The following is a 15444-nucleotide window of genomic DNA, read 5'->3' as shown; positions in this document are numbered from 1 at the left end:
ATCCCTCATGGGAGAGGAAGGACTCGGCCTCCTGATCTTCAACTCCAAGCAAGCCACATCCATCATGATAAGAGAGAGCTTCCTGGCCTTGATCCCCTCCTGGCGGTGTCCTGCCACGCCAGGCCATCTTCTGCCACTCCTGTGAGCTTTGCTGACAAGAATTCAGCTGTTCAGTGCTTTGGCAGATGGCACAAGAGCAGCAGCTCCTTTGGAATTGTGCTGCTCAGTGCAGTAATCTCTCTTCCCCTGCATGCATCAGGGTACCATAAGACTTTCAGTGCAACAGAAGACATGAGACCTTTTTCATAAGGAAAGGCAGCACAGAGCCTTGAAAACTCTTCCTTCCAATCAGGCCTGACTACGTGTGAAGGCAATGTTCCTCGCACATTTCTTTTTGGTGGGAGGTTAACAAAGCAAGCTGCTGAAATTCTACACTTTCAGAATTTCATTAAAAAAAAATCAAATGGATATGAATTTATGTGGCTTGCTTTAGCATTTTATTCTACTGATCAAGCTCTTACATACACTGGGGAAGCTAGAAAAATAAAGATGTGTGCTGGAAAGAACAGTATAGCGCGACTTGTGAATCATCCTTGATGACATCATTTTACTTATGGAGGAATTCATCAGCTCTCAGTGATGCATTTTACCCAAAGCTCATCAAACTGAGGAGAAATGCATTTCCTGGGGCTCTGGGCAGGGGCCTGCATGGCCAGCACTGGCAGAGCAGAAAAAAGAGAGCTGCCACGAGAGGCACCAAAGAGTGAGAGGAAAGAGGAGGGAACAACGAGATGTTCACTTCTGAAGCTGCTGGATTTGGGAAGAGAGTGAAGAGTGAGCTGCTTTAGGAGCAGCCAGAGGCTGATGGGCTGGACTTCTTCATGTTGGGAGTGGAGACAGAGAAAAGGAGCATTTGCCCAGAACAGGGTTTGAGAGTAAACTCTGCTGCTTCTGCAGCAATCTGAGGATGCTCACAAATAACTCCTACCCCAGACAGGCACTCTCAGATGATGATAAGCGAGGGCTCTCTCAGTGCTGCTTCTCTCCCCACCAGGACACACCCTCCTGCCTGCCCTTTAGAGCAGGGCCCAATGAATTTCCAGCTGCACTCCTTGATCAAAGCAGATGCCCCTCAGCTCATCACTGATGTGTTTTACCATCAGTTCCTCTCTCCTGGAGCGATGAACATAAACCAGCACACTGACATTTCTATTTAGTGCACCCGAGGCAAGCTCAATAACCCAAGACTTGCATTCTCCTCCTTTTCCAATACTTGGCCAGTGGATGTGCCAAGCAGGGCTTGTAGCAGAAAGGCAGGCCTCTGCAAAGGGAGAAAATCCTCCAGTGGAATGATTTTAACTGCCTCATTGAGAGCATTACCGTTTGCTTTGCCTTTCTCCTTAAGGGCCAACACTTGCCACACAACTTGAAAAACAAGGTGTCACAAATGAAGGGTTAACCAAAAAACATTCCTGCACTGAAAAGGAAAGGTGGGAGAGACTTCTCTTGGCACTTGCTTTCCCTGGAACATCGGAGGGTCAAAATTTGCAAGCGTGGCGCTGAAAACGCCTTGTACTGACATTCCTCCCCAGAGCTCCCTGAAGAGATGACTTGTGCCTGATGTGCTTATTTATTGCACTTTCTCTGACTCACTGCATGGGGCTCAGAGACAACAGAGACCAAATTCTGTGTTCTGGTTCATATAAAGTTGGTAAACAGGTTAAAAAGGGAGGAATTTCAGATGTGTTCAACAGTGATCAAAACTGATTTCATTCAAACAATCAGGATATTTAAAATGACCTCAAAGCACACACAGTTAATCTGCAATGCCTTAAAAATTGCATCCCCAGGCCACAGTGCCCAACTGATCAAATATTAATTTATTTGCTCTATTGCATTTACAAATAAAAAGGAAGACTCAGATTCTTAGTTACTCGGCTGGTAGGAGTTACTCAAGATCCAGAGCAGCCAAGCTTTTACAAAATATGATTTTATCCACTTTAAGGTTCCATTATCAAACAGAAAATAGCCCTAAAACACCCATTTCTGTGCTGTTTTAGCAAATAGATTGTGGCTCACTGACTGCTGGCTAGACAGGAAAGTGAAAAAGAAGGACATAAGCTTCTGATTTGGGTGATTTTCCCTGCTCCTTGATAAGGGACAGCAATTTCTGCTGGTAAAGCTTTAGCATACCTTTTCATTTTCCTTCATAAGCACAGCTCCTGTTTTTCTCCTGAAGAGTTATTTCAATTGCTTTCTGCAGAGTTAAGATTTCTCACCCCGTAGAGCTCTGCATTTTCAAGCCTAAGAACAGCACTTCCCTCTCAGCTCTCTGCGGACCAGCACAAACTCCTTCTGTCTCTATTTTCTACGTCAAAGAAAAGCTGGAAATGGTGGTTTTGCCAATTGGCTGGAGAAGATTAGCAGAAATGGGAATCTGGCCAGCAGAAATGTCCCCTCCTCGCTGGAGGTTTTCATCCTATGACCTTTTTGCACGTGGCCTCACCATCCTCGTTGCCTGTGAGGTGACAAAATAATCCCTTGCTGTTGTTAGATCCCAGCAGGCTGCAGAGAACCTCTTTCCACACAATCTGGTGAAGGCCAGGAGGCAAAAATGCCCAGTGGGAAGTGCTCTGTGCGTGGATGTCTGGAGGCTGGCAGCAGAGCGTGCCCACACGAGTGGAAGTGGAGAGGGGAGAAGCTTTGGGATGTCTGTTAGAAACAGATAAAATAAAAGCTCCCAGATCATTAAACAGGACTGAATTGTAGAGGAATTGGAAGAAGGAGGAAAAAATCCAAACCCAAATGTACTAAGTGTAGTTTTATGTCGCGGGTTGGACAGAGGAAACTGATGGACCTGCATGGAAAAAAATACTTTTCTAAGAAAATTATATTGACTACAAGCTTTATCAAGGGCTCTCAGCAGGCAAAATGTGATGCTACTGCTGAAATATTGATGTGTGTTTGGGGAGCCACAGCGTAACATCTCATTCCTGAGCTAAAACTTGTGTGTAACACTATTTTACTGGGATTATTTGGCATTACAAGCAACGTTCTGAACACGAGCACATTTACCAGGGGCATAAATCTTGCTGAATAAAGTCCTTGGGAAAAAAAAACCCCACAAAACAAAAAAAGATTGCACATTTCTTCTTGGGAACTGAGTGGCCCAGCTGCAGAACAGAACTGTGCTTCATCCCACTTCTAGCTCAGCTATCCCTATCTCAAAACACTTCTTCCAAAGCCTGAATTTGCTACGACAGATCTTCATCTGCCAGGTGTGTTACCTTTGCTATGTCATCTTGGAATGCCACCAGGTTCAGGTAGGATATATTGACCAGGTCTGGGCCGTACACAACGGTGATCATCCGGTTTTCCAGGCGGCCTCCCGCGTTCCCGGCGTCCAGCAGCTCGCGCAGCTTCGGGTCCTGCAGGGAAACCACCACCGGAGGGTTAAAACCTGCTGCACTGAAAGAGCTGCCAAAACTGCAAATGCTTCCACTTTGAAAATCTGTGCCATTTTGAACATTGTAAACGTTGGTTCTGATCTGGTTAATGGCTCATTAGAGGACTTAAAGCTATTAACCCCGAACAAGAAGGAAATCACTGCTGTCAATCCTCCGAAGCTTTGAGCTCTGGTGCTGTACACACCCAGAGCTGTCCAGCTGAGGGCTGCACCTTCCTATTTTCAGTTGTTTTGCTGCAGAAGTTAAGCAAACACAAACTGTCTTGCTCGTCAAAACAACGCAATCTGTCCAAAGGCTACTGTCCTCAGCAGTGATTTCAATGGATTTTACATAAAACTGAAAATGAGAACTTAGTTTTTCCTAAGGGATTAAGAAGACTTCTGGAATTAACTTTCTTAAACTCTCCAAAATTAATAACAGAATTTTGGCGTTGCCCACCTCTTCCTTCTTCACGTTCAACAGGTCATGGATTATTGAAATTATTAGTTCTATTCCATTTAGATTTAGCTTTTAGCCTTTTCCCCCCCCCCCCCCAGTTTGTATCCAGTACAGAATCACAGACTCATCTAGGTTGGAAAAGACCTTGAAGAGCACCGAGTCCAGCAGCTCCCCCTGCACTGCCAAAGGCACCACTAACCCTTGTCCCCAAATGCCACATCCACACGTCTGTTTAACCCCTCCAGGGATGGTGACTCAACCCCTTCCGTGGACACCTTGTTCCAGCCTGACAGAGGAGCCACCACCTAACACTTCTGTGAAGGAAAGGTGCATTCAAGGATTTTTATCGGCTATTAATAGCCTGAACCTCAGCCTCACTGGCAACCTGAATGTGAGTAAAAACCTCAGGTTATTTGGTGACTCTGCTCGTTTCCATTAGGCTGCTCCACTTCCAAGAAATGCACTCAGTGTGTTTGAAATGAAACAAACGGCTCCCTGGCCTCGTGGTGAAGTTCATGAAGACAGATGAAAAGCTGCTCCCCATGAGTGGATTCAGCCCTTTGGAAAGGGCCTGTATAATGTGACAGCTCAGCCCTCCTCGAAGGCAAGACTGCTCAGTCTCCCACAAAAACTAAAACATGGCTAGCAAGTAGAATCCCTGTGGGATGGCAGATGCTGCGCAGAGATCAAGTTATTTCAAAACCGACACAATAAATGTACTGCACTTCGAATTTCACTCTCCCATGAACCTTCTCCCCACACTGCCTGCATATGTTCCATCTGTGGTATTCTTAATATTTAATAAATTTTGGAATAAGTATCTACATTTCCACCAACTGATGCCAATTAAATTTAATATAACAAGGTTAAGATGATAAAAAAGGGCCATTTTCCATGGATCTTGCAGGAAATCCTGTACCAACAAGACATCGATCTAAAGGGCATCTCCTGATTGGTTTCATACCTTCTTGGAGGCAACAGAGCTGTGTGTGTGTTCACCGAACACCTCACCAGATTTAGGAAAACATTTTTGGAGCATGAGGTAGAAACTGAAAAGAAAGTACAAGGCTGTCTATCATAAGTGCTGAGCCTCTTTAAATACTGGGTATGATGCCAAGTGTTACAGGAGAACAGACAGAATAATCCTATTTAAGGGCTCTGTAAATTGTGAATATCATTGTGCTCCGAGACAAAGATGGTTTCGTGGGTAAACAAGTTAATCACAGCCTTTCACGGGAGAGAAAAACAGGAGGGGGATACAAAAATAGTAGTTGTGTTTCAGAGATGAGGATTCAAAGGAGAAAGACAGAGAAATGGTATCATTTAGATCTGGGAGAAGAGCTAGAGAAATGCCCTGCAGTGGCTAAGTCAGTCATGGTGTATTACTTGATGGGTTCCTTTCTCTTTTATTTACAGGCTGGATGTTTCAAAGCTTTGTTTCACGTCTCTGGGAGATGAGAATCCATCTCCTTTTTACCCTCTGCCGTTCCAACCCCAAATCAGACAGATAAATGCCTCTGCTCAAGGGGCTGTCTGGGAACAGCATCATTCTTCCTGGGCTCAGACAGAAGGGGATTGTCTCTCTGCTTCCCTCCCTTCCCCAGCACTGCCACTGCTCCCTCCTGTCCCTGCCTGAGCCTCCTGCTCGCAGCTCTGCTCCGCATGATGGACTGCAGTGGCAGCAGCAAGAGAAGAGGGCAGATAACCTCCTTCTTCCGTATTTACCCTGGCCAAGGGATGTCTCAGAGCCGAATCACACTCCAGCTGGACCAAGAGGCTCTCAGAACTACTTTGTATCACCTGTGGCACCTGAAGCACAGCTCTGCTCTGCCAAGATTTCAGGTCCATGACGACACCTAAGAGCTGCTTCTGGTCTTTGTGCGTGCACCAGCCTGACCCTCAGAGACAAAATGTCCTTTTTAACTGGCTGCAACTCACTGCTAACAATCCCCACACAGATCTCACAGCTGGCTCAAACTCCCTTTGTGCCACACACCACCAAGAGCTTCCATCAATGCCACGGACAGACTCAAACTTCACAGAAATCTCCTTCTCTGCCCCCTTTGCTGAGAGCAAAGTCAAAACTCTGAAGTTTATCTTCCAGCAATCCCTCTCAGGGGTTAAGGAGAATGTCCGTCCGTGGGAATCACACCTGCAGAACTCAGAGACGGGATTCTGTCTCAATGACAGCCATGTGAGATGAACAGACTCCAATTAAGATATCAAAGATACTCAAAACAGTCCTCTCCAAACTCTCTTTCATGACACACAATACACGGGAAGTTTGATAGCGAAATGGATTTATTTGTATCAAGTTATCCTTACCAAAATCACTGTCATTAAACCAGAAATCTATTTAGCCTAACAAACACTGCAGTACGGTTTCAACACAAATAATGTCTTCACACATTTCACAAAAGAGTATCAGATCAAGATACAACCAAAATATTTGCAAATAAATTTCTCCTCCGTTCTAAGGTTTCAGAATGGGTTCCAAATTTGGTGCGATATCACCATAGCTACCTATGCACAGAAACAGAGCCAGGATCTCGTTTAAACACCCAAGTATCCAGACATCATGTCTGTGCAAACCAAGCCAGAGTGCACAAAACAAGAGGAAGTTTCTTTAACATACAATCTCAGTCATCTAAACTGGTCTCAATTTGACCATCTGCTCGGTTAATACAGTGGAATATTTCTGACATATGACACAGCATGAGGTAAAAGGAGTCAGAAGTGCTTTAGTCAGTCCCTGGGGAAGGAGATCCAAGGCATCCACTGACTCCTGCAGATCTGCTACGAGCAGCAATCCCAAACACCTCAGACGCAGCTGAAATCCCAGGGCTGCTCTTCCCACAGACATTCCAGGCAGGACAGGGTGCCATCAATCACACTCAAACAGTCAATGCTGGTGAATTCTCTATGAAACACCTGCTCCAGAACAATGGCTGGTTTGCCCGAAACAGCTTGAGCCAACTCCATGCTTGAAGCAAGAACAGCAAACCATCGAGTGTACCAGGACCAGGCTATGGAAAGAGTGAAGACACTGCTTTTTCTGGGATGTACAGCTTCTGAGGAAGAGAGAGCACGTGCCAGCTTAGTCCATATTTGATTTGGCAAAGGAATAAGAGGGAAGCCAATCTCTGCCTGTACAAAGGGACTTTGGAGAGGAGAGGACTGTGTCAATAGACATTTCCAAATGTAATTCTAACTGTGACCTCTGAAAATGCAGGATGAATTCGTGCTGACTTTCTACGACACCTACGTTGCAAGACACAGGTTATTTAAAAACATTTAAAAACGTGATAAATCAGTATTTTTATAACACCTAGGGACATCCCCTCAGAAAACCTGCCAGCCCCATGTCAGCCACCCCACCAGGGGGACAGAATGCATCCTCTGGAGGCTCACAGGCCACACAGGCTGGAGGAGCAGCTGATGTGCTGGACAGCCAGGCTGACAGGTCTCCTTTCCCCTACAGCTTTCAATGCACCACGATTTCTGTACCAGATGTGCTGCAAAAGCGTACTGGGGACAACACTACAAATTCACTGATGGTAGCTCAGAGCCAGTTCTGGTGAAGGTACCACTGAGAGTACAAAATCACACTGATTTCTTGGGGAGAGAGATGCCCACAGGGAACCTATGGCATACACAGTGAAAGCAGGATTTTATCTGAAATACAAAGCGAATTAATTGCACGTGCTGAGGAAAAGCCCAGGAAGAAAAGAAAACCAGGGCCACCTCATTCCTCTTTTCCTGACCTTTCTCACAGTTCCCGTGATCCCAGTCCAGCTTCCCTGGGTCTCTCATGCTCTCATGACAGAACATGAAGCAAATATTCAGCCTGGATTTTATTTTCATTTTCCATCCTCACGCTCATATTTCTCAAGATGTTTTTTTCTAGGCTCGTGGTATTTGAGTTTTAAATTGTTTGCAAGACTGTGTGTTCTAACAAAAAACAAGTGACAGTATAAACCATCTAAGTAAAATCAGACCAAATGTGGTGCTTTTCAGTGCTTTGGGATGTGGTTGTGATTAACATGAAAAAGCTTTACATATCACAGTGTAAATCTAAATTTATATTGATGCCAACTGGAAAAAGGTGAAATACCCAGCAGCTACAACGACTCACAACCTTCCTCTAGGTGTTCTCTAACTCACGAACATTTTTTACCGATTTTTATCAGCTGCAGATGGCTCATTATTTTAAAGTTGACCTTTAAACACACACATTTCCCTTCCCTGCTTTTCCTTCCTCAAAATTCCACGAGATTTTCTTCAATTTAATTTGAAAGGAAGAGATGAACAGATAGTGGCGAAAAGAAACTCATCTCATTTTCATGTCACTTTTATGAACTCGTTTTCTTTGGTCTGTATGAGACCATTGCAAAACCCATAAAAAGTCTTTAAATGAAATGATTTCTACAGCAACTTGCACAGCACCTAAGGGCAGGGATAGCTGGAGCAGCAGCTTCATTTTCGCTTATCTATAAATCTCACATGCCTTGTTCTGCCAATTCGGAATTGCTGTGTAGAGTCATTTTAACAGTGTTACTTCAGAGGTTGAGGTACAATCAGCTCTTCATTTATCTGAATTTGTCAAAATCTGAGCTGCTTGAAAGGAGCTGGAGGAGAGGCATTGTGGGAACCCCACCACGCTGCTCTGGAGTGCTCCACCAGGGCTGCAGCACAACCACTGGCATTTGAATGCATTATTTTGTTTTTTAGCTGGTGGAAATGTGTCCATCCAGACGGTCTGAATGCTGCCTGCACCAACTGCCCACCCCACACAGACAGAACAGATGAAACCCAGGAAGGCAGAATTGAAAACATCTGACTAACGAGCTGCTGATTATTGCAACATTTCAGACACGCTCAGCAGCAGAGCAAAAAAATTTTTAAAAAACAAGAAAAGAGCCTGTGCGCCATGCCAGCAATATTTTGCTCACTCTTACCTGTCTGAGAGACACATTTTGGTGTCTTTTTTTTTTTTTCAATTACAAAGACACGTGGGACGCTTAATGCTAAAGGTTTCAATTTACCTGATTTTAATTACTGTAAACACTCACTGCTTCCATTACCTTAAAGGATTTAATTCTAGGAAACTCATTTGCAGCATAGGAAAGAAAAATAAACCATTTCAATGATGATGCAACAGCAGTGGAAATTGTTTCCTTCTCGGGCTGTAGCAAACACTCAGCTCCTGCGAATCAGCCTGTGAGCTCAGACCAGGCTCTTGATGGCACAACTAATTAATTATTGATGGCTCATGATGAGTTGTCCTGCACTGTCCTGTGTCACAAAACCTTCCCTGCACCTTGTGCAGAAGCAGAAATACATGCAGACACTTGAAACCTACAAACTGATGCCAAATTAGCCCACACAGATGAACTCGTTCCCTGTAGATCCTGATGGAGCTGTCCTGGTTCCTGGTGACAACCCAGCCCGGTGGGAATTGGAGCCAGGGGAGCACAAAGCCAAGGGACTTGACTCTGAAAATCCATAAAATCAGCTCAAAACCACATGGCAAAGTCATATGGCCGATGCCACCGCCTCAGAGGGCAGAGTTAATAATGTGTAATAAAAAACCAAATTAGGCTCCTTTTTAAACTTGGTCAGTTTCTATTCACTCTGGAGAGGAGGATTTTCTCTAAGTACATTCTAACTTTTCACATAAGTATCTAACAGACAAACAAACCAACTAGAAATAGGTTCCTGCTTTAGAAGACAACATGACTGCTGAAGGAAAAAAAAAAGTAAAATCTCCAAGGAGCGCGAGTAAGAACCACAAATACGTTTTGCTGGCTGAGGAGGGAGGGACAACAGTGAATAAAAGCAGACGCTGGATCTGGGTGGTTTAGTGACAGATTAATTCAGCACCTGTGAAAGCACAGCAAACATGTTCAGTCACTGCAGGAAAGGACACCCAAGCACTGATGGCTCCGGCAAGCGGCTGCAGAAGGGAAAATCCTTCAAGGGATGCCATGGACATTGCTTTAAGGCATTGGTTTTGAACTCCACGGTTTTGAGAACTAATTGGGGAAGGGGATATAAAAAGGGTGGTGGATCAATTTTAAATCAAGCCTGAAGAACACAACGCATCACTTGGAGAACAGTGCTGAAGAAAATCCCGAGTGTCACAAATCACATATTTGTGAGCAGCCAAACAACGTGAGAACGCCACGACGTGGAAGAGGGAAAATCAGTGCAAGCAGAAAGTGATGGAAACGGTCCCAAAAAATCCAGATGCAGACTTTTGAGTGAGCATTTTTGGGCATCAGAATTATGCACGTGAGTTCTAGAACCAAAATTCCCTCACAAATCCACACTGCTGCCTGTACATCGGCAGATCCAGAGCACTGAGACAACTGCACCCTTGGTCCTCCAAGCTTCTCCAATTCCATCTTTCCTCATGGTTCACAGGGAAAGCAACAGGAACAGCAGCTGCTGCTCTTTGAAACGCAGACAGCCCTCACTGCATGCCTGACACCCATGGCTGGCTCTTTACCACAGCAGAAATCATTAAACTTTGGGAAAGCACAAGGGGACAAAGAATATTTTTCACCCCAGAACCTCACGTGACCCTTGCCTAAGCACCAACACCAGGGGAGGCACAGAAATCGAGAGATAACGGGAATTCTGCTCTAATGCACAAAGCCAACACCTCTCCTCAGTTCAGAGAGGTTCACCTGGACTTACAGGAGTTGAGAAAGGCTAAAAAATTGGCAGAGGAAGTTTCACCACGATTAATTGTTTTCAAAGCTCCTCGTACAAATCATGGCAGCTTGCAAAGAATTCAGTTTCTTACATTCAGAGGGTGGATCAGCACTTCTCTCCCTCATTTCACTTGCTAAGTGCCAGACAGACTCCCAGTTATCCAAGAATTTAATGAACTAAATCCAGCCATTTGAGGCTGTTTCATCTAGATAAGAAGCTTTCCAACTTGAAGGATAAAACAGCCTTAAAGGCAATGGAAAATGAACCCCACTTTGATGTGTATAAACTACCCAAGCAGTTAATTTTCAATGATAAAAATAAAATTTTAGCTGGGGGATGTCAACTAAATAGGCTTGGCAGGAGGAAGGAGTCCAGAAAAGAGTAGAGGAGGCTGGAAAATTCCTGCACAAACTCCAGGCCACACTTTGTGCTCCCCCCTTTGCTGAACTTCCCAAGGATCCCCAGTGGAGCACTTGACTGAGCAAAACTATGAACGCCAGGCTTTGACCAAAATATTTCTGAAAGGTTACAAAGTCCAGTGCTTTTTGAAAAGGGAATTAAAAATATTTTGTGCACATAAGATTATGGCACTGAGGGTACACTTCCTCCAGTTGGATCCCTTCCAATACATCCTTGGGAAAACAAACAGTTATAATGGACACAGTTTGGGAAGGGATATTCTGCAAATATGAGAACATTCTAAACATCGCTTCCCCAAAAAACAATTTGGCACTGGCTTTTAAATAAAGATGCATTAATACCTTGCTGTTCTGAGTTCTTTTTTTCCCCATCCTTTAACAGGAAATAAGGAGACAAACAAAACCTGGACATCTCTTGTGATAAGAGAGGTGAAAAATCCTGAATTTCAGTGTCTTTCTTTCCCTCTTCTATAAACTGAGCTTTTTCTCTCTTTTGCTTCTCTAAAATCTACTGAGTTTCATTTTTCTTACATCCTGATCAACCGCTCTTGCCTCACTGAGAGTGTTACCACAGCAGAAGTCTTTTTCCCCCCTTTGAATGATTTTCATGAAGAATGAATGTATGCTTCGTACTTACACATCTGAGTAAGCTCTGAAGTGATGAAGCACAAGCCCTCACTGCACTCAGAGGAGCAGAGTTAAGATCCTGTGTCCCTGAGACGCTGCTTTGAGAAGCCACCGGAGCCATCCCCAGCCTGGCTCACAGCAGGAGCAGATCTTGCCACAGAAGATGGCACGGTGCCCCTCAGGCGTTCATACCTGCTGCGACTGAAACCCTAAGATACAGCTGGATAAGAATCCTGCCGGCCTGGCACTGCTTCCCACTGGCCACTCCAGAGGCCGCCTCATCCTGCCGGGAGTTTGGGACTGCTGCAGTTTGGCCAAGCAGCTGGAGGGGTGCTGGCAGGCACCCACACCTCTCTCTGTATTTATTTCTGTATTCCAGCCCCCTCCAGAGCAGCCTCTCCCACCAGCAGTGCTGCTGCAGAATTCTTCTCTCTGGGTGTCCAGGTACAATGTCTCCCGTGACCCAGAGGTGATGAGGAACAACGTGCCTTGCTCTGCTGAACACTCCAGCACCCTTGGGAGACTCTGAAGGTGCCGGTTTCAATTCTGTGGGGACGTGTGTGGCTGGCCACGGTGTGGACACAAAGGCTTGCTGTAATTCCCTGCTTTATTCAGCTTTTCCTATTACAGAAGCTGAATGCAGCAGTGCTTTGGAGGACGCTCCCCTGGCTGTGAAATGGGACCTTTCCAGCAAAGCTGCCTGGCCTGCCGGTGCCCCCCGACCCTGCGAACCAGGGGAACTCGCCCACAAACCAAACACATGCCCTGCAGGTAAAACCCTTGTGTGTAATGGGCTGGTGCTACAGACAGGGAGATCAATAGTGCCCGGAGCCAGCCTGAACGCTTCAATTAATGCTTTCCCAAAATAGCAGCACGACAGGGCCACGTGTACACGCTGGCACCTACCTGCCACTGCAGAGCGGGAGCAGCACGGGGTCAAAATCGTCTAAGGACCTTCTCCTCTTCTTTCCCATATTTCCCAGACCATTCAGACACTTAAATAGGTTAGGATTTGCTTTATTTGCTCACTGGGCTTATTTGAAAAAAATCATGTCTTTAGCAATCTGTAATCCTTTCAGAATAATGTATATATATATATATATATCTATATATATATATATCCTATAACAAATACATTTCTTCACTATTTCTGTAAGATAATTTGTATTGGCACCACCATCTGCTTTTAATTTTATACATGATGGTGGTGCTTGTGGCATTTGCCCCTTTCTGTGCAAGCAGAACTAACAACAGGGAATAAATTCTCAGCAAATTCTTTAAATGTCTGTTTGATTTTGGTTTTCATCCCAACTCATAATGGAGCTCCTGGAGGAAGGGAACAACAGGATGTTTGGAAAGAGGGATAAATGTAACTTTGGGAAATTGAATAAAAGCAGAGCTTGACACCTTCCCCAGGAAAAACGAGCTGTGCCACTACAGCACACAGTGAATGAAGTGTGCTTGAGCAGCCCTCTGGGCAGCATTCCCAGCAGAAGTTTATTTCTGGCTTATCAAGTTTCTAATCAGTTTTTTTGAACAGCTGTAAATCTGCTGAATGGTAGGAAACCCACAATGGAGACAGAAACTTTCAGGCTGCAGGGGATATCATCTACCCAGAAATCTGACCTCTGAGACCTCTAACTGCAACTCTGAGGAGATACTACAGGAGCTTGTCCACAACCAGACTGTACTCATGACTCAAGTGGATTTAAAAAAATTAAAGACCACAACTAAACAAAATTTTAAAAAACCTCACAAACAAACAACTCACAAAAAAACCCAATCAAACTTTAAAAACAACCAGAAGACCCCCAAGTTACCACTGCTGGGATTTTCAGTATTAACACAATGGAATGGAGACATGTAAATTACAATGGAGAAAGTTTTAAAAAACATAGAAAGTTGATAGAAAGTTAGGGCAATTGACACAAATAAACTTACTGCTCTCAAACCAGTTTGCCAGAACCTTTATCAAACACCCCTTAACGTGTTTAATCATTTAGCACTTTAGAGGGGTCATACCCTAATCTGGTACTGCTTTTCCCTGCCAGCCCTAAATAAATGCAATTTCCATGCACTGGGTGAGTCCTTGCCTGGGTACCTGATCTCTTCTGCTGCCATTTGGAGCTGTGCTTGTTCCAAGTGTAAAACACACCTGCTGATAGCCACATCTTCTGTCAAGGGTGCTGTGACCTATAACAGCTGCAAAGAGCCATCCAAGGTCTGGATTTGTTTGACACTTTCAAGGAAAAGCTCCCCTCTTCTTGGGGGAGCTAAGTAATAATATCCTAATAATATCCTCCTCCTCTTCCTGCCTCTTGTAAATGCAGTTTGCATTTCTTTAGGCGCTGTTCTTTGGGTCTCACTGAGCCTTTCTGATGTGTGGGGTAATAAATGCAGCCACGCTGTCCTTCTCAGGAGTCAGAGAAAAGCACGGCTCAGCTCTCGGCTGCTGCTCTGGGACTGGCAGGGGAGCACGCACAAAGCCACAAGGCAGGGCACCCCAGAGACATGGCTCTCGCAGCTGCCCAGCGCCACACGGCCACCCCGACTCAGCTCCACTCCCTGCACACCCCCTGCGGCTCTGGGGCTTGGATCAGATCCCAGCCTCCTGGAACTCACATGGAGGTTCTGCACCTTCCTTCAGGAACCTGGGGGTGCAACTGCAACTTTGTGCTCCGTTTGATGGACGAGGAAAGCACAGAGCTCAACAAACTGATCTGCTTTTCAGCGCGCTCAGCGGAAGCCCTGACTGTGGGGTGAGCGAGCCGCTCCAGAAGGATGTCCTGCGGGAACCAGGAGGAGAAGCTGAACGGATCCCAGCCAACTCTGTGATGAGAAGAGCTGAAACCTCACACCTTTAAAAAGGAGGAAGGGAAAATACACTTCCATGGACACAACAAGAGCTTGCTGCTGCCTCTCTTGAGGCCTCCTGCAAGATCCTGCCCAGACAAGGATGTACAAAAACAAACACTGGAAAACAAGTTCCTGTTTTTTTGAAGCTCGGAGCGGCTCACTCTGCTGCTTCCCTTCAGATCAAGTGGCAGCAGCAGTGGAGCAGATACCTGGGCAGAGCATATTTTATTAGATCAGCTGTCAGACAAATTCTCTTTTGCCTTGAAAACAAAACAAAACAAAAACAAAACAAAACATAACAAAACAAAAAAAAAAACCATAACAAAACATAACAAAAACGGCCACACTCCCCCAAAAAAGGAAGAAAAACAAAAGCAAAATAGGACAGGCTTTTCTGGGCAGGTTTCTATGAAGGTTGCTTAAAAAGCTTCCGAACACCGAGTTAATGCCTTTAGTGGAAGCAATATGCGAGAAGACTTGGGAGATGCTGGATCTAAGACAGGAAGGGCTGTGCTCAGGACTTTGGGAGCAGAGGAGCATTCGGGATGAGCTCTGCTGGCCTTGCAGAAGCTGTGCCACAGGGAGCACAGTGTGAGGGTCAGCTGAAAAGTCCCCCGTTCTCAAGACAAGAAAGAAAAGCAGATGCTCACAGAACGCAGGAGTTAAACAGGTGTGGGCCGCTGCAATGGGATGCCCTTGGAAGCTGCAGGAATTAACGGGGCAACACTAAACCAAGGCACCAAGAAGCAAAAGGATGGCCCTTCCTCCTCTGATGATCATCAGAGGGAGCTCTGCAGCAGAGGGCAGTGAGGCAAGAGATGAGGCTGATGGGCTGCAGTTCATGCCCAGATTGCATGGCGGGAGCAGAACAGCGATGCAGGCACTGACCTGAGGCACCTGAGCAGCCCCGGTGAAAT

The 15444-nt window shown here is 45.3% G+C and overlaps 1 protein-coding gene across 3 annotated transcripts in view; it reads right to left on the bottom strand.

Annotated features, from left to right (window-relative positions):
* Positions 1 to 15444, bottom strand: part of PLCB1 (phospholipase C beta 1) — a 317819-nt gene that overhangs the window by 130782 nt on the left and 171593 nt on the right. For all 3 annotated transcript variants that reach the window (XM_038131492.1, XM_038131493.1, XM_038131494.1), the window contains exon 4: positions 3288 to 3428. In XM_038131492.1, the coding sequence (XP_037987420.1) occupies positions 3288 to 3428 (141 nt within the window). The remainder of the gene's footprint in view (positions 1 to 3287; positions 3429 to 15444) is intronic.

The sequence above is a fragment of the Motacilla alba genome, chromosome 3, assembly GCF_015832195.1.
Source record: "Motacilla alba alba isolate MOTALB_02 chromosome 3, Motacilla_alba_V1.0_pri, whole genome shotgun sequence".
NCBI lineage: Eukaryota > Metazoa > Chordata > Aves > Passeriformes > Motacillidae > Motacilla > Motacilla alba.
The sequence above is the reverse complement of the archived record's forward strand: the minus strand, read 5'-3'. Positions and strand labels throughout refer to the sequence as shown.